Source organism: Benincasa hispida, chromosome 12 (assembly GCF_027475165.1).
Source record: "Benincasa hispida cultivar pf3 chromosome 12, pf3_genome.v1.1, whole genome shotgun sequence".
NCBI lineage: Eukaryota > Viridiplantae > Streptophyta > Magnoliopsida > Cucurbitales > Cucurbitaceae > Benincasa > Benincasa hispida.
Genome location: NC_143489.1, coordinates 80,925,066 through 80,950,241, shown reverse-complemented (window position 1 = coordinate 80,950,241; position 25,176 = coordinate 80,925,066). Strand labels below are relative to the sequence as shown.

The following is a 25,176-nucleotide window of genomic DNA, read 5'->3' as shown; positions in this document are numbered from 1 at the left end:
TTTTTCTCACCTATTTGCCTAATCTAAGGCTATGATATGAAATATTTTGATCACATTATCTTGTGGGAGTAAGTATTCTTCCTTTTTTTTCCCCTCTCTTTTTTGACAAAAAGAAAAAGACCTACATTTATTTATTTCACAAAAGTTAATATTAATTAATTGTACTTTATAGGTCTCTTTTATGGTTGAAATTATATTGGAAATAGAAGCACTCTCAATTTGTTTGCAATTACTTTTTTAGGGCATGAAATGTTTTGCCTAAATAGAAAAATAAAAAGAAAAACTTTGTGTTAAAATTTGGAATTAGTGCTCATCATAATCAATCTCTAGCTCACATATTCATTATTATTCTTGCACTATCTCTAACCAAACAAGATTTCTTTGCCAAGCAAAATGTTTGGTAATTTTTAAAAGGTTTACTCATTTTGTGCCACTAATTAATTTTCTTGATTGAATTGGTTTGCTTTTTGGGAGATTTCCCCTTCAAATATATTAGGAGGATCTTTGTTCATTTCTTTCTTCTTATGAAATAATTCAATTAAAATAAAATCTTTATCGTATTTTGTACAAATAATTATTTAAAGACGAAACGATTTACTATGGAACTTTAGAGTCAACTCAACCTAATTAGAAAGAACATGGTAAACAATTGAAGGACTTAAAAACATGCATTTTTATTTGAATGTTAAACATCATTGAACATAGATTTTTTTTAATCAAATTCAATAATTAAAATTACTTTCTAAAGTCAAATTTCATAGCTTGATTTTGTTCAATCCACACCCTAATTAACCCTCATAATTTCTACAAGGGGAATTTTTTCATAATTTTTCTTTTTGTTAAAAAAAATTGGGGATAGAATGATGAACCAATATTTTATCCCTTTTTTTTTTTTTTCTTTGAGGATATTAGGGGGTGGCAAGAGAGCATCTCCCAACATGAATAAGTAACTTTGCATGTAATTGTAGGAGTTGAAATTTCAATTCTATTATTTATTTTAAGAAATTTGAGGATCAATTATTGAATGGTAGAATTTTCAATCTTTAAATTTTAAAAATTAAATGTAGCTGCGATGGGATATAAGAAAGACGTGTGTAGAAATTATTTCGGAATAGTTTTTTATTGATTTAAATTTTATTTTGATCCTTAAATTTTAAATAATGTTTTATTTGATCTTAAATTTTTAAAAATATTTATTTTAGTTCAAAAATTTTGAATATTATTTTATTTTGGTCCTTAATCTTTAAAAATATCGTTTTAGTCTTTGAACTTTTAAAAAGTGTTTATTTTGGTCCTTGATATATTAAGATTATGTTAACTTTTTAACAAAATATTTAGGTGACTTATATTTTTAGATGACTAGGCTACCAAATAAGTTAACTACGCTAAAAAATAAAGTTTCAATTTTGAATAAGATGGCAAAGCACGAGAATTGAAAAGATATTTTTAGTTCAAAATTTTGGTCGTTTAGTATTTTAGCGTGTTGGTTGTTGATATTTTACTCCCCTTTCATCTTATTCAATATATCTAGAGTCTAATCATTAAAAAATATAAGCTCTCCACATTTCGAAAAGTTAACATAGGTTTAATAGTAGATACTAAAATAAACACTTTTTAAAAATAAAGGAACTAAAATGAACATTTTTAAAAGTACAGAGACCAAAATAAAATAATATTCAAAGTTCAAGGACCCGTGGAGAATTTTTTTTTTATTTGTTAGTTAAAAAAAGTGAAAATATATATGTTTGGATGACTTTATTAATTATTATTATTATTATTGTCATGTGTTATATCATGATAACCTAATTATATTTAGAGAAAATTGTGCCACCTAAAGTTTGCTCAACGTCAATTCAGGCATGGGAAACTTTTCATCTTCCTATTTAACATCTCTAAGCAACCATTGCTAAATCGGATATTGGTTTTTTTTAGTACAATAAGTAGAGGTATGAGGATTTGAACTTCTGATTTCGAGAGGAAAAATTATCGTTGAACAACGCTCTCTTTAACAATCAAACTATTCGATTTCGATTTTGAATTAAGAGAGTGAAAAAAATGAAGGAAAAACATATATGATTGAAATGAAAGAAAATCACGAGTTTATATTGTGGATGAAAGAAATTCACGTGTATAACTAAGAGGAATTATTTGTTCATTGCCATGAATGAATAATAATAAGAATGAAAGAAAAAATAAATAAAAGAAAAAAATGGAGGTTAATTGTTTAAAAGAAGGTGGTTAGGTTATGGGGCCATATGTTCATCCACACAAGACCTTTGTGATCTGACCATCTCCAACGACATTGGATTCGTTCCCATGTTCATTTCTCATATCCTTCTTGAGAGAAGCTATAAAGTGATATAGGAAATAATCATTTTGAAATTACGATCCTATTTGGTAACTATTTTATTCTTTTATTTTTTATTTTTTTCAAGTTATACTTGCTTTTTTTACAATTTTTGGTTGGCTTTTCACTTTCTTTAAAAACTCATTTAGGTCACGTCGTCAATTAATTTTCCTTATTTTGTTTTTTCAATTTTTCACTTTCAATATTTCACTTTTCTTAAGAAATATTTGGTTTCTGGGCCAATTTTCAAAAAAAAAAAAATCTTTTAATCGAAACTATTTCTTTTTTATTCTGCAAAACCTTGATTGGATTTTAAAAACACATGTGTATAGGAGGTAGATAACAAAGTTAAATAAATTCATAAGTGAAATTAATATTTATAAGTTCAATTTTTAAAAACTAAACGAGAATTTAGATTTTATATTTGGTTGAATAGTTTTAAAAATGTTTAAAAGAAACAGGCAATTATAAAGTAGCAACGTTATAAGTGAGAGTATAATTTATAAGTTTAATTTTTAAAAAATAGAAAATAAAAAATAAATAAATGGTTACCAATAGATGTACATTATTACAATTTGATTTATGTTTGTACCATTACGTTTGGAAAACATTAACTAATCATTAATCGTTGGATACAAGTTCAAAATAGATTTATCTTTGATAACCATGTTCGATACATGTTCAAAATCAACCATGTCATATATTCTTTTAGCCCCATTATATTGAATTTTTTTTTTTTTTTTTTTTTTTTTTTTTTTTTTTTGACGGTGATTATGTTTATTTTTCTTTTTATTTTTTTCTCTTGTCGTACTTTATCCTAATGTTTAAGGAGTTGATGGTTGAAACATAGCCACATGTGTGGTCTATTTGATAAGTGTGGAGAGTCACACATATTTTTGTTCTATGTTGACTACCCTAAGAATAAGATTTTTTGAATTTAGGGTTTTGATTGAAGTGGCCTAGATTGAGTTTGTGGGTTTATTATTCAATTATTAAATTGTTGAAATTTTACATGGAGTCTATTTTTCTCATGTGTGAAGAGAGAGTAGTATGTGCCTTGTTCCTATCGACTTGGATTTAATTTTTCTAGATGTAGAATTAGGGTTTTGGTCAAGCTGCCTAAATTTCGAATTTCTAATGAGCTTCTTTCTCATCAATTATTTATAATTTGAAATCACACGCACATATGTAATCTATTTTAGGCATATATGTAGAGCATATATCTGGTTTATCTCGATTCAATTATATTTTTTTAGTACAATAAATGGGTGAGAGATTCAAAATACAGATATCTTGGTCGCTAACACATTTATATGTTAGTTGAGTTATGTTGCTAACTTTAACCTCCCATAATAAAAATTTTAAATGTAAAATTAGGGTTTTCAACATAAGTTAGAGATTATATGTTTGAGTTTGATTTGTGACTTCTTCATCAATGACTAATAATTTGATGTCATACATGTAATCTATGCATATGATGAATATGTGTTGTCCCTTTCCAGTCCAAATGAGATTTTCTTTTAATGAAACATTCTACATGCTTAAGTTTTTAGGTTGTCTTACTTCTCATCAATTAAAATGATTGTGGTGAAAATTAGTGATCGCTTTATTGTACTAAAAAAATCAATAGTGGTTGTTGGAGGAAATGATATATTAGAACTAAATATACTAGCAAAATGATTATGCCTCAACTAGATACAATGTCCACATTGTATATAATAATAATTTTCATACTTAAAAGTAAGTCAAATAGAATAATAAGGCTTATGAAATGAAATATCCAAGAACTTATTAAATCCTTAAACTAATGGAAATTCAAAAAGTAGTCAAGGCATGCTTTTGATAAACGTTTGAAGATAATTATTCACTTTACACAGACTACAAGTAGAGTACGACAATCGTCTAAGCAGGATACTTGCTCTCAACTCAACTCAAGATAAAAAAAAAAGAAATGAAAAGAAAGGAAAGCACTCTTCAATTTGGATGAGATGCTACGAATGGAGAAATAAATTGTTATTATAAGTACTATAACAACTTAGTAACTCTACAAAATACAAAATTGATACATTTGGCAAATTTAACTGAGTGGAGTTGTTAATTGAGCAAAATGAAACATAACTCATTCAAATTGAAGAAACGAAAAAATTTCATTTTCATATATGTAAAATTTGTACATGAAGAATTTAAAGGTTTCAATCTAATTTGAAGGTTCCTAACTATGAAATTTGGGTGTTTTTTGTTTAACTTTTCAAATGTTTCACTTTGAAAATAAGGCATTTTAGAGAAAATTGAAATGTTTGATAATCACTCCAAATAGTTTTTGAAACACTTTTAAGTGTATTTTAAATCATTTTTATAAAAAAAAAAAGTTCAAATAAAAATGATTTTTTAAAAAAATATTTTTTTCATCTAATCAAACCAAAGAAGCGATTAATCTATACAATTAAATTTGTTTATTTATTATTTCAATATTAAAGAATGTTTTACTTATTTTCACTACGATATAAATATCCAACAATTATGAGAAAAATAGTGGAGTTATGTCATTAGGTCGGTGTAGATTCCGGCCCCATGAGAGGCTTAATGGTACGTAGAGAATAATTTTAGATTGTATTTTCCATTTCAATTTTCCGGTATATTATGAGGACCCCAATTAAAATTTAAAGAAAAAACTGCATTTTGATATACATTAAATTTTTTATTTATTATTATATAAAAACAAGATATGTTCGAATACAGTTTATTATGATTACTATATTACCAATAACAAAGTTCTTTATATATATATATATATATATATATATATATATATATATATATATATATATATATATATATTATTCTTTAGAAGTACAAACAACATATCTAATAACTCAATAAACCCTAACTTGATTTACCTAATAATTTAGTGAAGCCATCTCAAAAGGAAATATTTTTAAAATTGGGAATTAGATTTCGAGATCGCCTAATTTACAATCGCATTAGCAACCTCATTTTGCATTATAGGTTTAATCTTTGATTTATATATTTGATCTCATAATAACAATTGCATGGTTTTTCTTATTATTATTATTTGCTTTTTAACTTTCAAAAAATTAATATGCGCAATTTTCAGCCTAAAAAATTTCTCTTGTAGTGAATTATGTCATTTTTATATCTTCTCTAAAAGGAAAATAGTGCTAGGTATAAAAGCATGGATGCTTGAAGCCTACCCGCAGTTGATGGTCTTGTTGGAATATGCGCTGTTCTCGACTAAGTCATCCCCGTATTTTGCCACATACGTGGGTTTTTAAAAAAAATTAAAATTAAAATAGTTGTTAATAAGAGCCTAAATTATTATTAAATGGGACCTAAATGGTTACAAAACGAGGCTTTGGTTTTCAAATTTTAGCTTGAATTTCAAAACAAATCAATACGTGGGAGTGTTGTTTCTAGACTTAATTTTAAAAAATAAAATGGTTACTAAACGAAGTTTAACTTTTTAATGTTTTGGTTTTTGCAGATTATGTTTGTTTTCACACCAAAACAAGTGTTCAAAACCTAATATTATTATTATTTTTAATTTTTGAAACTTCACCTGATTTTCTTGAAAATACAAAATACTTACAAAAATAAGTAGATTAGATAACAAAGAAACTCATAGCTAGAAGTGGCATTTATAAATTTAATTTTCAAAAACCAAAAGCTCAATATCGAATGATTATCCTACTTAGTATAAAGTTTTTCTTTTATTTTTTCTTCAATTTATACATGAATGTTAAAGTCTCAGTCTCAGCACTTGAATTTTCATTAAGCTCCACATTCAACATCATGAAACCATTTTTTCCCTTAATGGTTGGACATATTGACATGATATTATGTATTATTCATTTGTCACGTTTAGGATTTTATAGTAAGAACAAAATGTGAAATATTAATAAGAGTTGGTTAAGATATCTCTCCCCATTTATTTGGTATGTTTAAAACTATGCTGGTTTATTTTTAAAAAAAATTAAAAATAAAACGCTGGTTTTCTAACCATTTTCTTCTAATTAGTTTCCTTTTTTTTTTTTTTTTAATTAAACAATGACCAAATACTCAGTCATGTTTTGGAAAAACAACTCCATTTCAACTCTGGAATTACAATTTTAAAAGTTTTTAGAAATAAATTTGATATCAAATACAAAGCTTAGTGGTCGGTTGCGTTATTCATATAAATTTATATAAAGAAATATAAAACTCTAAATCGTAATCGCATGCTTTTTTTTTCTTCTTCTTCCCTTTTCCTTTCTTATCTATTAACTTACTTTCAAAATCCTTCCTAAATCGTGGCCACATTTAAGGGAAGGAAAAAAAAAAGTAACTTTAAAAAAGTGGATTTATTTTATTGTTTTTAAATTTGATTAAGATTTTTTTTTTTTTAAAAAAGCAATTTAAGTAAAAAAAATTAAACCAAGAGTGTATTGAGAGAGAGACAGTGGGACGAGTTACCATTATTAAGGAAAAAAACTCTAATTATAGGACTAGTTTCAATTATACAATAAATTGATTGAATGAAAAAATTTTGTATTTATTTGTGTGTTTCTCAAATGAACAAATATGAATACATGATATCATAAGTAAATTTGATGTTATGATTATTAGATATTATGGGATTCAATCTCAAAATCAATTTAGTAATAAGGGAGTAACCCATCAATCTTAAAAAGAGAGAGATCTATTGATTTTTTCAACGTGAGGTTTCAACAAGAATTGATGAAAAAAATTATAAAGGAAAGAACAAAAAGTTGGAAGCGTCAAGTAAAAATAAGGAAAATGATAGCAAGTATGTTTAAAGATGGGTCGTGATTATTTTTTTCCCAATTTTTCTTTTAATGTTTTTAGATTGTTTCACATAAGTGGTCACAAACTTTTCCATGACAAAATCCAGGTTAATAAAATGGAACTTTTAAGAGTTTGCAGTATAATTGAATTCAACTACATAGTTCAAGAATGTTATTTATAATAAAGCATAATTTTTCGTTTGACCCTAATATTTATATTAAATCTTAAGTAGTTGGTCACCTAAATATAGATGTGCCGTGATTATTTTTATATCAATTGAACTAAGCACGGTTTGACGAATTTTGTAGTTTTTAATAACAAATAGTTCGATTTCTTTCTTTATAAGATGACTTAACTCCCCCTTTAAGATTCCTACCAACTCCAAATAAACCACCCATGTAAATTTTATAGGTAGCCAATTTTAGCATTCACATACAAAAAAATATAAAATTGAAAAATGTGAAAAATCCAATAGGGTTTACTGACTCTGCTCAAGAATTAAATGCAATATAAATAAACCAATAAAAATACAGTCTACCAAATACAAAAGCAATTTTGTAGTGTGAGTGTAGAAAAAAAAGTATTGTTCATTGGAGAAAAAAAAAAGACCGAAATGTCCGAAATGCTGGGCAGTAGTAAAACATAGATTCATTTCCCCCTCTTTGATTTTCCACTTTTTGACAAATGGGAAATGGAATAGAGCCAAGCCAATGAAGAAGCTGTAATGCAAAATAAAGTAAACAAGAAGGGCAAACAAAATCCAAAATTGACTCATTTGAAGGGTTGAGGCAGCATCAGCATCAGCCTCAGCCAAAGCCAAAGCCAAAGCCAAAGCCAAGCCATCAAATTAAAGCCTCTTCCAAGAACTCAATCATGGAGAAGGAGGACCCATCTTCTTCTTTTATCTGTTTGTTCTCTCAAAATCTCATCCTCTCATAAACCCCAATTAAGTCCACACAGAGGAACCCACCTTCTTTCTTGGGTCCTCCCCCACCCCATCCCCACACCCAGACATGGCAGACCATAACAACAACAACAACAACAACAACAAACCATCAGTTGCAGCAGCTTCATCAACTCCAATTACACCATCCTCAGATATCAAAGACTTCAGTATCATTATTTCTAACAAAGATCAAAACAACAACAACAACAAACAATTGGCTCCTAAACGTACCTCCAATAAAGACCGTCATAAAAAAGTTGATGGCCGTGGTCGTAGGATCCGTATGCCTGCTCTCTGTGCTGCTCGTGTCTTTCAATTGACTCGTGAATTAGGCCATAAGACTGATGGCGAAACCATCCAGTGGCTTCTTCAACAAGCTGAGCCTTCTATAATCGCCGCCACTGGCTCCGGTACCATCCCTGCCTCTGCCCTCCACGCCGCTGGTGTTTCTCTCTCCGACCATGATTCCTCTGTTTCCGTCTCTGCTACCTTAACCCCTAAAATCGATGCTGTTCCCAGGCCGAATTGGGCGATGATGGGAACTAATTTGAACAGATCTCACATGGCGACAACTGGATTTTGGCCGTCTTTAGGTGGAATTGGGACTGGATTCGTCAGTGAGAATCCGGGTTCGATTATGCCTAAATTTGGGTTCCATGGATTTGAATTTCAGGGGATGAATTTGGGATCGGTGAATTTTCCGACGATAATTGGGAATCAACATCAACAAATACCAGGGTTGGAGTTAGGGCTTTCGCAGGATGGGAATAATCTGAGAGGGATGTTGAATCCGCCTTCTTATTCACAAATTTATCACCAAATAGGGCAAAATCGGGACTCATCTGCACCGCCATTGCAGCAGGAACAAGCTCCTGAGAAAGACGATTCTCAAGAATCGAGATGATGATGATGATGAAGAAAGAATTGAGGATTTGGGTTTTCCGATCGAAACAGTTTCGGATTTCTAGGTCTAAAATTAGCACTAAATTGAAAGAGAGGGCAAAATGAAGAAGACAAAGATTCAAGATTGCTTCATAAATTTCAGTGTGTGTTTTCATTCTTCAAATTCAGGTTAATTCTTTTCCTCTCATCCTCAATTTTTGGACTCTGTTTTTCCTTTCCTTTTTTTTTTTTTGACATAAAAATAATATACCAAATAAAATAAAATATGGCCAATTTTTTGCAAAATAATTGAAGTTGTTCTTCCAGAAGTTTTTTTTTTTTTTTTTTTTTTTTCTCTTTTCTATATGTTATTTAAACCAAAAAAAAAAAAAAAAAAATAGTGAAAATATATGCAGATAAGTACTCTTAAGAAAACTATTTTTTCATTAATTTATTTTGTATATATATCTGAGAATAATTAAAGTCATTCTTTATTCTGAAAAGATAAATCTACCAATTCTAATTTCAGATTAAATAAAAATATAGAAATCGTTCTCAAAAACATTTTCCTATAGTTCTCAAACAAATTGTCAAAATGAGAATTAAGAATAGGTAAAAAAAATACCCCTTTTTTAAAGAAATAAAAATACCCTTCTTAAACCTATACTTTAGACTTATAAATCTTAAATTTAATGTTTGAAAGTTAAATTTTTTTGAAATTGACTAAATAATAATAATAATAATAATAATAATAATAATAATAATAATAAAGTCTTATAAGTTATCTAACCACATTTTTTTTTCTCTAAAAAACTTTGAAAATAGATTTTTCAAACAAAATCTATCTTTTTTAAATTGGTTTTTGATTTAAGGGTGTGATTTGTAACATGCAGGTGGGAAGTTTTGAGGAGAAGAGTGGTTTTATTGCAAGATTGATTTGACTTTCCTTTCTTCAATTTTGAGGTGTGTGTATGATTTCTCTTTTTTTCCTTTTTTTTTTTTTTTTTTTTTTTTTTATTTTCTAATTTTCCTTTTATTTATATAAATAATTTCTAGAAAAGAAAAAATGATTGTAATATTAATTTTTATGAAGTTGATGTGGAAATTTCTTCCATCATTATTGCATTAAATGCATGGTAAGGTAAGAAGAAACAACAATCTATCCATTGGAAAATTGTGGTCAATATGGAGAGCAAATACCAATTCCATCAACCTCCATAATTGTCCAATAATTTGAATGATCAGATATTAGTACCCCTTTTTTTTTCACAGTTTCTTTACTTCATTTTTATTTTTTAATAATATTTGAATTTTTAGTAAATTCTAAATTCTAAAGACATGTTTTTTTTTATAAAAAAAATTGCATAACCATTTATTTTTTATTTTTTTCAAAAATTAAGTTTATGAATACTATTTACCCTTGGTTTATTTGTTTTGTTATCCATTGGTATCTACCTTTTTCTTGGTATTTTCAAAAGTTGAGTCAAGTTTTGAAAAATTAAAGTCCCATTTGGACTTTTTGATTTTATTTTTAAAAATTAAATCTATAAAATTTTGTTATCTATTTTCTACTAATGTTTTTAAAAATCAAGCTACGTTTTGAAAACTAAAGCTTTTCTTGGGCCTAAAGTCAAGCTTGTGACATCCCATTTAGTAACCATTTGGCTTTGATTTTTGAAAATTAGTTTATTTCCTCTTAATTTCTTACAATGGTTTGTATTTTTATTTAGTAAAAGAGTTGAATTCTTAACCAAATTTCAAAAAATAAAACTGTTTTTTTTTTGTTTAAAAAAATTATCTCGGTTTTTTAAAACGATGACAAAAAGTAAAAAAAAAGGCAAAAAAGTAGTGACCCATTTGATAATCATTTGGTTTTTTGTTTTTTATTTTTGAAAATTAAGCCTAAAGGGACTCTTTCCACATCCAAATTGAAATTGAAAATCAAGTCAAAAATTTGGTTAAGAATTGGTTGACTTGTTTTAAAAAATCAAGTCAAAAATTGAAAATTAAAAAAAGTAGTTTCTAACGACTTGTTTTATTTTTGGAATTTGGTTAAGAATTCAAGTATTGTATTTAAGAAATATGCAAATCATTATAAGAAGTGAGAAGAAAATTGTTTAGTTTTCAAAAATAAAAAATAAAATAACAAAATGGTTACCAAACGGAACCTAAATATTTTTTTTTCTTTTGGAATTTGATAAGAATTTAACAATTTTACTTAAAAAACATGAAAACCATTAGAAGAAATTGAGAGGAAATAGATTTAGTTTTTAATAACAAAAAATTAAATGGTTACTAAACAAAACCTAAAAAAATATAATTTTTAAAAAATAAATATTGTTCTAAGATTTTGACAAGGAATTCAATTCAGGTGTTTCTTTAAGAAAGATGAAAAATTATATTTTGAAAATTGGTAGGATTCAAAAAACAAAAAACCAAAAACAAAATTATTACCAAACGAGACATTGATTTTTGAAAATTGTGTTTGTTTTCTCACAAATTTTTAATAATGGTTTCATCTTTCCTAAGTAGACATTTGAATTCTTAGCCAAAATTCAAAAAAAGAAAAAAAAAATTAATTTTTTTTTTTTTATATTTTGTTTTCAAAATTTTGGTTTTGATTTTGAAAATATTTCCATAACGTAGACAACAAAAGGAAAAAAAAATCAATAAGTTAAAGTAGTATATCAAGTTAAAGGTTCAACCAAATCATGGCTAGTAGGAAAAAAAACTTATGCTAATATCATTAAAGAGGCTCGACGACAGCAGACTCGTAATCATGTGGACGTCTTTGTTAGACGACTGAAAGGATATATTTTGAGCAAGCAGGTTCCTTGTTTGGAGAAAGATGAGTTGGTTAGGTGGACTACAAAATGTAAAGAACGTAAAGAATGAAGTCAACTAGATCCACTTTGAGGACAAGTAGAATGGAGGGTTATTCCTACCCAGTTGTGGTTTGATATGTTGATGACCTTGAAGCAAATAGGCTCCATACATGAGAATGTAAAGGCCATCTTTTGTAGTACACCTTGGACATTTGCTCGTAGATCCTGGAGATTATCATTCTAACTAGCACATCTATCTTTCGCTAGCTCCTCTCTCTCTCTATATATGCATGTCGATGAAACACAAATAACAAAAGATTTTCCCAAACATTTATAACCAAAAGAATTCATGAAATAATCCCTACATCACATGTGATTTAACCTTCATTCCCTAATTTAATACTGAACGATAAAGAGATTTATCTTGCTTCTTAGATCGAATGTGGTTGATATTTCTGACCAAACCGCTCTTTTTTTACCCAACACTTGATGGTTAGATTACCTTGTTAAGCGTCCAATAATCAATGCACAACGCTAACACTTGTGGTAGACTGCCCTTCTATGCTAGGAGGCACTTGGGAACTCATTACTGGAGCACCTACCCAAAAATGACTCAAATACTTGTTCTACTTCTTTGTATATGTTTATTACCTTTAATTCTTGAAAATAAAAAATTAATAATCAAACCATATGGTGATTTTTAAAACTTATTTGTTTTTATAGGTTGGTTAAGAATTTAAATGTTTATTTAAGAAAGGTAAATATCATAATTGAAAAAATAAGCGTAATTTTCAAGACGATACAACTAAAAAAAATTGTTAAAATTTAGAAAATACAATGGTTACCAATATATATGGTTTATATATATTTATAAACAAATGTAAATGCACCATTTCCTCTATTACCGAGTTTTTTTTTTTAAAAAAAATTAATATTGTTTCCATTCTTGAATTTTTGTCAAACTTTATACAGTTTTTCTTTTAAACTTTGATTTTAAGTTCGTGAATTTGCAGTGGGAAGGGATGATGGCAACTTCTTTTGATTCTCCTCCCTCCTTTAATTTCCTCGTATCATTATTTAAAATAGAAAAAAAAAACATTTTTCTCTCGAAATTATAGGTCTAATTTTGATTTCAATCTCTAGATTTTAAAATGCTACCACCAATCTTAACTTTCATGAGTGTACATGAACTGGTTTAAATTGATGAGTTTAGGAGTATAAATTGATATTTACTTTTAACTTTTTTTTTTTTTTTTTTTTTTTTTTTTTTTTTTTTTTTATAAACAAAATCTTTGAGTCCCATACACCTATTTGAATATAAACAATGAGATGCATAAAAATCTTAAACTTAAGAATATACATCATTATAAATTGATATTATTAAATTAAACTTTTAAAAAGAAAAAAAAAATCACATGCATAGCACGCGATAAAAACTAGTTAAAAAAAGTGATATTAGTGTTTTTTTTTTTTTTTAATACACTTTTGATCTTAAGGTTTGGATTTAGTATTTAGGGTTTATTAAGACTTAAAGTTTCAAAATGAACTTGGCCGTTAATCAATTAACGTCAACTAAAAATAATTTGGAGGTTAAATTGAAAAAATATTAATTTAATGTTATTATTGTTGTTGAGGTGGAACGGTTGAGGCCTAAAATGAAGTCGTTCTATTCATGAAAGATTATCAGGTGATTTTCCTCAAATTTAATAGAAAGTTTGTGAATCTGTGTAAAGAAGGGTTGCATTATAGAGATGAAGTAAAAATTGGTCTGAAATTTCACTATTTCTGTAAAAGAAAAGGTTTTGACATTGATGCCAAAGAGTATAATTAATGTCTTTTTGTTTTATCCTAAATTATTAAGTTGACAAATTCTAACTCTGTCTTCTACCTTGGCTACTCTTATTGTTAGTAGCAACATCAAAGTGTGAAGTTGAGGCAATGGAAAATAAATTTTTGTTTCTTTTTCTTTGAGCTAGCTTTCCTTAAACCTTGTGAAATTTGCTTACATGTTGATGCTACAGACACGTTCATCGCCTCCGGTCCACAGCTGATCACGCCGATTTCTGTTTCCCCGTCTTCATGTTTGATGTTGGAGAATATCTCTGTTCAATCCCCAACAAATTACAATTATATATTGTTTTGAATATAAAACTTCCAATGTGTTTAGATTAAGTTTGTATAAGAGATATCATCCATACCTTTGAAGTTGGGCCTTTTTCCAAAATATATTTCATGTTCTTCCTGTCTACTTCCTCTTACTACTGGACTTGTAATTGCATTTTGGGTTTTCGTTTGGGTTTGGATGAGTGCTAGATTTTCTTTCTTCAGTCTTTGCCATCGTAAAACAATCCCAACGACTGCCCCAAATAAGATAGCTAAAGCAAAGGAAGACATCAGAAGTAGATCTGAGATCCACGATGGAGTCCGATCTTTCATCTTTTTAGAGGCTTTCTCGGTTGGAATGACAATATGGTTGAACATGATTAGGGCGACCAAGAACACGATTGTTGTCAATCCAGTAATTGCAGCCATCCAGTCCAAGCTTTCAAGCCCTTGTGCTGCATAACTTGAACGTTCAGTGCTTGACTGTATAGTTTGCGCTCGAGAGAACTTGTTTATCAGTTCTGCTACAGTTGCACCAGATTGAGCTTCTTGTGTCACAAATACTTTGAGTTGCAAATGCATTTTTTCGTTCGAACAGTTCAGTAGTAAAGGTAAGATCGAGTTGAGTAGCGAAATGTCGTTGGACTTTTTCATGACATGTATAAGTTGTATTCTTGCAGGGCATCTGAATCTACTACTGTTTTGCATAGAATTGATCTCTTGTAAAATGCTCAAAAAAGGGGTTATTCCAATTCCTCCAGCAATCAGAAGCAAGTGATCATATCTGCACGAAGTTATTTACGTGTAAACAAGTATCAAAAACATTAATCGAGCACATTTGAACCGAAACGTGTTTTGTGTAAGTAAACCTTAGGAAGTCCATGGAGGTAGGTCCATAAGGGCCCTCAACTGCAATGGAGATGCACTTCAACTGATCTGACTCTCCCTCTCGTTCGGTGCTTATCATGTCATACAAAGACCTCGTCCATGACTTATCACATTTAACAACAATCGACATTGTTTCGTTATCAACACTCGAGCTGGAAATCAAGCTGAAAGCATGCCACTGAAATCTGGAAATCCTTGGTATCTTCACATAAACAACACTAGTTGGTTTATACTTCAACCCTACAATTGCAAACAAAGTTGGCCATTCGAGCAACTATTATCTTTTGTGTCCACAAATCTGGAAAGGGAAAAAAGGGAATGGGTGAAGAAGTACTTTGATCTTTTGGCAGAGTTAGCTCCACAGCTTTGCAGGGGAGGATTCGAGCAGAAACAACACAAGTTTTGATTCTCGACTGAATGATTCGGAGGATCTTATCAATGCCAAAGAGAAACAATCCAGGAAATACCATGTAAAAATGTCTATCTCCAGCATGAAACAAGAAGAATACAAAAAAGACAATGTACAAATGGTGTGTATAGTAAAAGATCTCAAACTTTCTCCTCCTTATCTGAGGCAAGGAAGTGATCCAAATCACTAATCCTGTAATCAAAGTAATCTCCCCGGCGATATAAATCCGGCCAGTGTTCTGCCATTTCCACACCTTGTTCCAAGAAAACAGTACTCAAATGGAATTATTGACATTGACAATGTCTACAGAGTAATAGAATTAGAAACAACAAAGCAAAGAAGAAAAGTTACCTGATCTTGAATTTTGTTGCTGATCCCCCAAATGAACAAGGTGCTTACGCCATGGAAGGTGCTAAATAACACCATTGCAGTACCAAGCCAAACATGATACTTCACTGAAGCTTCAAATTGAATGCCAATTAGCCGAAATGGAGCCAACCCTCTCAAGATAGGCAGAAGAAGTAGACCCAAACAGGCCTCGGCTAGCAAGCCAAACCTGGTGGCTATTCTTAAATACTTGAGTTCCCATCTGAAAATCACCAAAATTGTTTTGAAATCAACAAATAAAGAAAATAGAAAACGTAAAAGATCAACATAGAGATTTACGCTAGCACACCTCTCTAAACTCCCGTACAGTTTTCCAATCAAAATGGACAATAGTTCAACCCCAGAATCATAAAATAAAGGAGCATTTATTAGTTTTTTTCCTTAAAAAACACTCACATCTTTAAGTTGAATGATTCATCAGGTACCAACTTTCTGAAATCCTTAGAAATTCGAGCATAGAATGTCCAAGCCAAGAAGAGGAGAAACAAAGCAACACCCAGAAGCTCAATTCCAGATAAAATACCCAAATAATTGTTCACAACCAGTGGGTTTGAGAGAACATTGCAAAAAGTTGAGAACTTTGTTTGCCTGTAGCAAGAAAAAAAAAGTTTCAAGAAGAAGATCAAAAGGTCTGATAGAAATTTTGAATTGTTCAAATTTACTTCAACCAAGATGAACTTTCCTGCAAGTTTGTGGATTGGAGGGTTTGATATTCAAGTAAACTAGTCCAATGATAACCAAACCAATAACAGGAAAAGTATAGACTACGAAGTTGAGACCTGGAAAACATGAAATTCATATCAATTATATATAAGTAGCAGGAGTTGGATCTGCAAGAAAAATGAATCTGAAGCACATGCAAATTATATACCATAATATCCAAATGCAGAGGCTCGGGCACTATTTTCAGCAAGATGCCATTTTCTTGTCCAGAGATCTGTGGGTTTTAAGAGCCAAAGAGAAATCCAGCCAGCACATAATAGAATCATCAACACTTTGATAGCAATAAGAAGAATGGCACTTGCCTCTTGATTTCTGTACATATTTTCTGTTTGGATATTTGGGGTTTGAGTTTATGCTTTGAATTTATACATTTTAGAGGGAAATCATTAAGAATGTTTCGGAATTGATTGACTCCACTAAATTCAATGGAAGTGTTTAATTAGGTCCTCCTCCACTTTTCACAAGTGTCAGAGCTACGTGGTGGGACATTGAAAGTGATGGAAATAAAACAAATCTTTTGGAAATCTTACATAATGGCTTCAAAAGTCTAAGATTTGTTCAGCCAGATTGAATTCAATTCACACAGCCGAAATGCAAAGTATCAATATATATTTATGGTGGAACTGTAACATACTAATAAGGGTGTTCGTAATTGTGAGTTAGTTATGAAGTCGTCTGAATTTAGAGTATAGAGTTGTAAGATCAAAATTTTCGATAAATGTGCAAAATAGAGAAAGAAAGAAAAATAGAGTTCCTCGATAAATATGTAAATTTTGTTAGTGTTCATTATTAAAGTTGAGTTATGTAATACCAACTTATGATTGGTGAGCTAAACACTCCTAAAAATGTAATAACTATTATAATTTCTTCTAACTTGTCGCTATTATTATTATTATTTTTAGTATAAGTGAGATGACAGAAATCTGAACCTCCTCTCTCAAAGAATGAAATACTATCAATAACTTTATTGACCGAGGCTCACTTTAACAACTCGTCATTATTTTGCTACATCATCTATGCAGTAGAATGGAAAATTTACAAGCTTCATTTTCCATCTAAATGAGCTGTAACGAGCCTTGAAGCCATAGCTCTCATGCTGTCATGTTATGATTGCCATTTGATAATTGACAAATAGAGAATCGTGTCCTTTCATGGTGGGAAAATGACATTATCTTTCTTTCTTTCCTTTTTCCTTCCTTTTCGCAGTCTATTCATCGATTGGATTGATCGTTATCTTTACCATTTTGGTAGCATCTTCTAGCCAAATTTCCAAGGCATGATCTTGTTTGTAAAACAGCACTTATTGTGGTCTATGATAGACTTCATAGATTCCACAAAGCACCAATCTTGCACTCAAGGTTCTACTCTGCAACTTGCAGAAAGCCACAAAGGAGAAGAAGAGAGAAAAAGGAAAGGAACAACAAACATAGATGTCTCTTCATAACGAGCTTTTTACAAAGAAACTAAACTAGCTAACAAGATGATGACCAAAAGAGAAGTCCCTATTTTTCTCCAACCAACATGATATCAAGGAGACAATTGGATTGGATTTCTCCATGAAAACTAGTTAAATGATAAGTAATACACTACCTTTTGTGCAAAAGTCCACGACCATAACTATTAAAAGAAGAGTTTAACAACCAGAATGCTATCCCCTCTTCGAGCCAAGAAGAAAAAGATGGAGTCTTTGGAGGCTGGATAAATGTACAAACATATATGTGGATATAGTTTATTCTAAGTGTTAAGATATCGACAATCAAAATTAAATAGGAAACGTGAATAATAGAGAATCAAAATAGAAATTTATGTGGTTTATTAATAGTGTATTGGCTACGTCCATGAACAGAAAGAGAGAGCAGTTTTATTATTAAAAAGAAAAATATTAGATCTCAGTTTATAAGGTGCCTCTAGAATTAGAGAAATTATATGGTACATTCCTCCAATCCCTAGGATTAAAATCGTAAGTAATGTAAATAACATAATTATGAATTTAATTTAGCGAGATTCCATACTTGATTATTTGGAGCGATAAATAAAAAATTCAAGACATTAAGATTACGAAGAAAGCAGAAACAGATTACAGAAGCCATGGTGGTGGTCAACCAGCAAAGGCAAGTTGATGATGGAAGCATGCAGTTGGTGTACAATATAAGGTCAGCAAGCATTAACTATGGCCTAGAAATTATTCAATTGTCCATTACCAAACATCATGGTTCGTAGGACCATTTATCAAAGCAAGCCACTTTTTCACTTTATTTATTTATTTTATATCATTGAAAGAGATTCATTCTGCAACATTCACATCTATTTTTAGATTACAACCTACTGATTGTTTTCAGATTAATCAGCAGCCTACTGATGTATCTAATCCACAGTTTAATTAGAATGATCAACACCTATCGAAGTCATATTTTATGTGTTTTTAGATGAGGCTTATCTTGATGTTTTTGAAGAAAAGTGAAGAGAAGTTGGAAATTCTATATTGGTCCCCATGATAAGGATGGAAATGTTAAAAATTAATTGTTTTAGGCTATTTTGACAAGGACCCACTTTTCAATTCTTGTTCCTTCTCTCTCTCTCTCTTCTTTGGTATTGGAGACATGAGTGTATTTGTTTAATGTTTTTCATTTTTTTCTTTGTTACTCTTAAAAGTTGTTAAGTTTAGAAAGAAATAAATAAAAGAGATCAGTAAGTTCTAAAAATTGTCTCTGTCACTTTGCTCTCTAAAAGCTAGATATCAAGTTGATTTTATAATTTACAAAGGATTAGAAAAGAATCTTTTCAACTAAAGAGTTTTTTATCCATGTGGTTAAAGCTATGGAAATAAGGGTCACACTTTTCACTTTGAGAGGAGCAAAAGAATTTCTTTGGTTTTTTCACCTCTTCTGTTTGACTTAACCAAAGGGAAAAAATAAATGTTGACATAACAATGTGGTTGCAGGCCCATGATACAAGAGAATCTATCCTAACTTTCTTTCTTTTTCCTTTGTGGTTATGAGAGCAAGAATGTCTTTTCCTTTGTATACTTCCAACCCACTAAAACACATTCTTGTCATTTTCATTCTAATATCAATTCTCATTGTTATCGAGAGCAAAAGAGAGAGAGAGAGCTAAGAATGGAAGAGGAGTTTCAAGGGAGACCAACAGAGTTGCAACTGCAATGTTGCAGTGCAAGGATCATGTCCCCAGAGATCGTCGAGATCGGAGAGGAAAGTAAGAGTATTATTAGTAGCAGAGACAGTGGCGCAACCGACGTCTATGTCGCCGTTGGTAAAGATGATATAGATGTGCTTAAATGGGCCCTTAATCATGCTGTCACACCTGGTTGTTGTGTCTTTCTTGTCCATGTTTTTCCTCCTCTCACCTACATCCCTACACCAGGTAATCAAGATTTCTACTTTCTCTCTTTTTTCCATCTTTCAGATCGTGATCAACGATTCATAGATCAGTCAACAACTTTTCTAGGTTGTTTTTCTTGCATAATCTGTCTGTGAAGGATATTTGATGCACATGGGCCATAGGGAAATGTCTATATTTTGTTCCTTTTGCCTCTTTTGCCTCTTTTGTTCCTTCCAAAAGAGTCAAACTCAAGCATAGATTGTAAACATATATAAATTCTTCTTTAGATGATAGGAAGAGAACTAACTACAAAATGTGTTGAATCTACAGCGAACCTCTCCTTGTTGTGATGGAACAAAACATGTTTATGTTTATTCAACGGAAATTCTCTTCAAATATTCAAGAAAAAGACATGATCAAAAGACCATTAGCATATTCATTATGTTGAAATTCATCTATATTCATGATGAATCAACATTTTTACCTACATCCCCATTTTGGTTTCAGTTGGAAGATTAGCAAGGAGCCAACTGAGCCAAGAACAATTAAGAGTGTATATCAATGAAGAAAACAACAGAAGGAGAAATTTGTTGCAGAAATACATCCGCTTATGCACTGATGCCAAGGTGTTCATAAATCACTCCCTCCCCCTCCCAACAATCTCATAATAAGTATATGTTTTGGAGTGATTTTAAAATGGTTAAAATTAATTTTATCAAGTTTATAATCCTTCCGAAACATGTTTGCATCACTCAAAATTAATTTAATATTTAATTTTATAGATTTAAGTGCATAAAAATAATTTTGACTATTTCAAAATCACTTTCAAACATGTCCTATGAAACATGCCCTATGTCTCGATGATTCAGGTGACAGTGGACACATTGCTTCTAGAGAGCAACACAACAGCCAAAGCAATCCTTCAACTAATTCCAGTGCTCAATATTACAAATTTGGTCATAGGGACTAAAAAGCCACTTTCCACAAGGTTTGGAACTTTTCTTTTTTAATTCAGTTTGGGTTTCTCCCCCCTCCCCCCCTCTCAAATTCCTATATGATTTGTGCAAATTCTTAGGCTATTAGGGAAAAGAATGACAAAAGGAGAGTTTGTGAAAAAGAATGCACCAGAATTTTGTGAGGTTACCATTGTTTATGAAGGCAAAAAAGTGGATGAGCGTCAACAGGAAATGGGGTTGCTTTCTTCTTCGCAAGATTCCGATTGCGGGCGGCGGCGGCGCTCCGGAAAGAACTTGTTCGAGTGGGTTTGCTTGTCGAGAAGGTCGGGTTGCGATTGATGGGTTGTGCTTTGTTAGTGCAATGAACAACACAACAAGAAGAGGATCACCATTTTTACTTAATTTTTGGCTTGTTTGAATAAACCGGTTGACATTGTGATGAAAGGATACAGAAAAATACCATATCAGCTAGTTTGTAAGTTAGCGGCAACAGCATTTGAAATGAAAACGAATTATTATGCATAGAAATTGTCGGACCATTTTACTTTTTTGTTATTATTTTTGTTCTTTAATACCGAAAGTTGGATCATTGGATTGCTCAATTGTTCACAAATGCTATCCGAATTAAATATATTTTCGAAGACAGGAATGTTTTATTTTATTTTATTTTTATTTTTATTTTTATTTTTAATAATTACAATCCATTTATACTTTTGAATGTTTTAGGGCTCTACATCAGTATGTCAGTATTGATTTTGAAAAAATTGACTCTTCATCTGAAAAATCGAGTTTACAAATTTGTATGTGATAGTTGACTGTTGCTTGGTTTCGTTCGTTTTTTAATCTCCTTTTTCAAGGCTTTAGTCTTGAAAAGAACCAACGGTTTTGTTCGATTTCGTTTTGTGCTTTTGAAGAACTAAACAGAAAAAATGAAAAAGTAAGAAGAAATGAAGGAAAAAATTGAAAGAGAGAAGAAAATAAGAAAAAAGAGAGGATTAATGAGGAAGTGAAGAGTGTGTTCTTTTAAGTAATAGTGTCGGATGGATTTTTTAGTATTTGTTACTCCGATTTACTCTCCTCTTAAATCGACCAGCTGAGGTTGGTTTGGCTGGTTTCAATTGGTCATATCTATTTTCAGGATTCTTTTAAACAACCCTATATTGTATTAATTAAAAACTTCAGTCTAATAATTCTATTATTTATTAATTTAAATGTAATTGTTGAACAAGAAATTTTGGATCAATCACAAACTGTCATGTCATTCACTAAATTAATGATGAAATTTCAAATCATCAAATTTTGGACCAACTAGGAGGTGATATGTGTCCCAAATTGAAGTTGAAGACAAATTTCGATGACGTCACGTGGTTTTTGTTGGGATTGATGTCCTAATTCTCCCAGAGTCACATTGTTTTGTAAAGATACACATTGTTCAATGAATAAAATAAGTGTTATTTAATTTTGGCATTTACTCATATCCAATAAACAAAGTTCATTGGTTATCTTATGTGAACTTAAGCATGTATATGTGATATACAAGTGGATCATGCCTTAAGTGATAACCTAAATAGGTCTGTAGTATAAGGATTAAGGTGGGATACCTAATCTTGGTGACACTACGGGTACGGCCCGCTTTGTAGGGGTTTGCAAGTATTGTAAACTACTATAGATGGTTGATCCTGACCATTCATGTAGAGACGTGTGAGCAGGGGTGTCCTATACAAAGAGTTTGTATAAGACTTAGACCACGAGATGACTAGACTCTGTATATAACGCCGTTGATACTAGAAACTTACATCTCACCTAAATGACCACAGGTGACACGACCTCAATCTTAAGTGTTTTGGGAACTCCTGTCTTTGAAGGTGGTCCTTTGATTAATATGGGTGAGAGTGGCTAGATTGCCAACTCAACATGCATACCTTTTTTGGGGACTTGTCTGATATGGGAGCAGGAAACTCAATCCACAAGATGGAATTCACTCCTTTCCCGAAGCAGGGATAAGTATAGAGATTGCTCCCTTAAGGGTTGATTCCGGGGCTTGAACATAGGGCCACAACTTCTCTTTGGAAGAGAGGACTCAGTCATAGTAGGACTATGACTTATGTTCATTAGAGGGATTAGTGGTACTTAAGGAGTTAGATGTAACTACAGGGGCATAACGGTTATTGGACCAGTTGTACTTACAAGCGATCTATGAAGGACTATCGCACTTTTGATTGGTTAAGATGGACACATAATATATCTGTGGTAAGGAGAGTTCAGCTGTTGGTCTTTAGTGGAGTGCCTGACAGTTAACGGATGGTAGATCCCGTGACTAAAGAGTTTAGTCAGTTATTCACGTACCGTTGGAGCTTCGAGCTATAAATCCATAAGGTCCCTTTAGTAGCTCAATGGATTCAGTTGAGGATCAGTTCTTGGTATTGATTTGAAATGTTTAAATTGACAGGAGGTGTTTTGATTATATATGATATAATCAGTATGATGTATGAGATACATCTAGTGGAGGATTGATGTAAATGAGATTTACATTAAATACCATGGAATAGAAAAAGAACTATGGTTTATATGTTTCATGAGATGAAATATTAAAACTAGAGGTTATAAATATAGTATGATAAGTTAGTTATCATTTATATTTATAATAATATTAATTATTGGATAATTGATTCTTTTTCTTTAATAACCAAGTGAATGGGTGGTTATTGGAATCATGGTAACCGTGAGTTTAAAAGGAAAATGGTTTTCCTATTTTGAAAGAGATTGACAAAACGATCGAAAAAGTTTTTGAAATTTTTCTCTCGGCGTAAAGAAACTCACGGCAGTCGTCAAGTAAATACGGATTTACTAAACGATGGCTGGGCGAGCTAAACGATCGTGCAGTGGCGAGCTAAACGATCGTACAGTATTTACCAAACGATCGCATAATTTTGCTAGACGATCGCTTGCCTAAAGTAAACGATTGTGTAGTGTTTGTAGGCGACAGAACGAGCTAAACGATCACATAGCTTTTGCTAGACGATCGCTTAGCTTTATCTAAACGATTGGACATTGATCTACACGATAGGTCTCCGCCATCTCCCACTTACCCAGTCGTGTACACGATCGGTGTTTCCTCCTTCGTCTGCCTCATACCAAGTCCGAACAGAGCCCATCCTCTAGATTCTCACACCAAGAATACCAAGGTAGCCTTGTTGGTAGTGTCAGACTCAACTCGACAGCATCGAGGTTTTGTGGAGGCCGTTCGTGGTGCTGTAAAGGTCGTTCGTGTTGCTGAGGAGTTCGTGACCGAGGTGATCATTGAGAATGAGCGCGAAGTGTTCATGCTGTGTTCGTTGTGGTGTTGTGGTCGTGTAGATCGAGTGTTCTAGGTTGCTGATTGTTTGAGCGGTCGCGCAATGGAGCATGGAGATGCATCTTCAAATTGTTCGTATAGTTTGCTCTTTGTGCATTTGTATTTTTTCATGCTATAATTTCTGTATGAGTCGCATAACCGTTTGTTTGGAAGTCGATTGTAAATGTAATGTTAATTCATGATTGTAATTTTCAATAATCTTGCTTTCGTTGCTCATGAAAATCTCGCTTTCGATTTCCTTCAGCTTTATCATGACCGTTGAATCAGATAAGATTAATTTGACTCAATTTGATATTATTATTTAGGTTAAAATTCATCTAAGCCCAAAAATAGGTTGAATTTAACTCGAATATCAAATTATACCCAAATGCTAGACCCATGGACCAACCAAGCCCAATTTGGGCCCAAGCCTATGTAAGGGCCATAAGAAACCTCTATAAATAGAGGCCACACCTCTTCATTTAGAGTGGAGGAATTGAAGGCAAAAGTTCCCTGAAGATCTAAAGTCTAAAGCTCCAAGGATCAGAAGAACATAACTCTTCCAAAGTTTTGAAGATCAGAAGACACCAAAGCTCTGAAGATCAGAAGACATATTAAAGCTCTGAAGATCAGAAGACATATTAAAACTCTAAAGATTTAAGCTCCCAAGATCCAAGACTTAAACTCTCAAGTGCTGAAGACCAAAGCTTCTGAAGCTTCAAAGACTGAAGTTCTCAAATTCAGAAGAATTGAAGATCTGAACTATTTGAAGATTAGAAGATTTCAACAAACTGACCGTATCTTCACAACCTACAAGTTGAAGATTCAATCTCCTTAAACCCAAGGACCAAGCCCAAACCCACCTGTGAACTCTATAAATAGAGAAGTTCTCCGCATTTAGAGGGGTCAGAAATTCTACACCTAGAGAGAATTCTCCTAATAACCAGAAGACTCCCTAACTTCTGAAGTTGGCCACATTTGAAGACTAAAGTCCTTCGAAGATACAAGCATTCTTCCACAACTCTGAAAACATCACGCGCTTCGCTTCCTTAAATCAAGCGTACGCATTCGATTGGGAGAGAATCAAAGGATCAAGTACTACAAACCATAAAACATCAAATCAACATCAATATCAACACCACCTTAACTTTAACTCCACGAAACAAGTTCCTCCGAAAGCCTCGTGCGAGCACTAATCATCCAAGAAGATTAACAAGCCCAAAGGCCGATCATC

The 25,176-nt window shown here is 31.4% G+C and overlaps 3 protein-coding genes across 3 annotated transcripts; 2 read left to right on the top strand and 1 right to left on the bottom strand.

The window, feature by feature from the left end:
* Positions 1-7,654: 7,654 nt before the first annotated feature.
* Positions 7,655-12,053, top strand: LOC120068479 (transcription factor TCP20-like). Its single transcript, XM_039020263.2, has 3 exons — positions 7,655-9,167; positions 9,872-9,941; positions 11,808-12,053. Exon 1 carries the CDS (start codon positions 8,164-8,166, stop codon positions 8,998-9,000), a length of 837 nt encoding a protein of 278 aa, XP_038876191.1. The 5' UTR covers positions 7,655-8,163; the 3' UTR covers positions 9,001-9,167; positions 9,872-9,941; positions 11,808-12,053.
* A 1,502-nt stretch (positions 12,054-13,555) lies between these two features.
* On the bottom strand, positions 13,556-20,817 carry FRO8 (ferric reduction oxidase 8). The gene is made up of 9 exons (XM_090308038.1): positions 20,797-20,817; positions 16,462-16,638; positions 16,276-16,369; positions 15,987-16,181; positions 15,555-15,792; positions 15,129-15,456; positions 14,776-15,034; positions 14,002-14,690; positions 13,556-13,905 (listed from the first exon to the last, which is right to left on the bottom strand). Exons 2-9 carry the CDS (start codon positions 16,631-16,633, stop codon positions 13,721-13,723), a joined length of 2,160 nt encoding a protein of 719 aa, XP_090164164.1. The 5' UTR covers positions 16,634-16,638; positions 20,797-20,817; the 3' UTR covers positions 13,556-13,720.
* Positions 19,113-21,136, top strand: LOC120068480 (U-box domain-containing protein 33-like). The gene is made up of 4 exons (XM_039020264.2): positions 19,113-19,694; positions 20,160-20,278; positions 20,522-20,640; positions 20,728-21,136. The coding sequence occupies exons 1-4, from the start codon at positions 19,430-19,432 to the stop codon at positions 20,945-20,947; spliced, it is 723 nt and encodes a 240-aa protein (XP_038876192.1). The 5' UTR covers positions 19,113-19,429; the 3' UTR covers positions 20,948-21,136.
* The last annotated feature ends 4,040 nt before the right edge of the window (positions 21,137-25,176 follow it).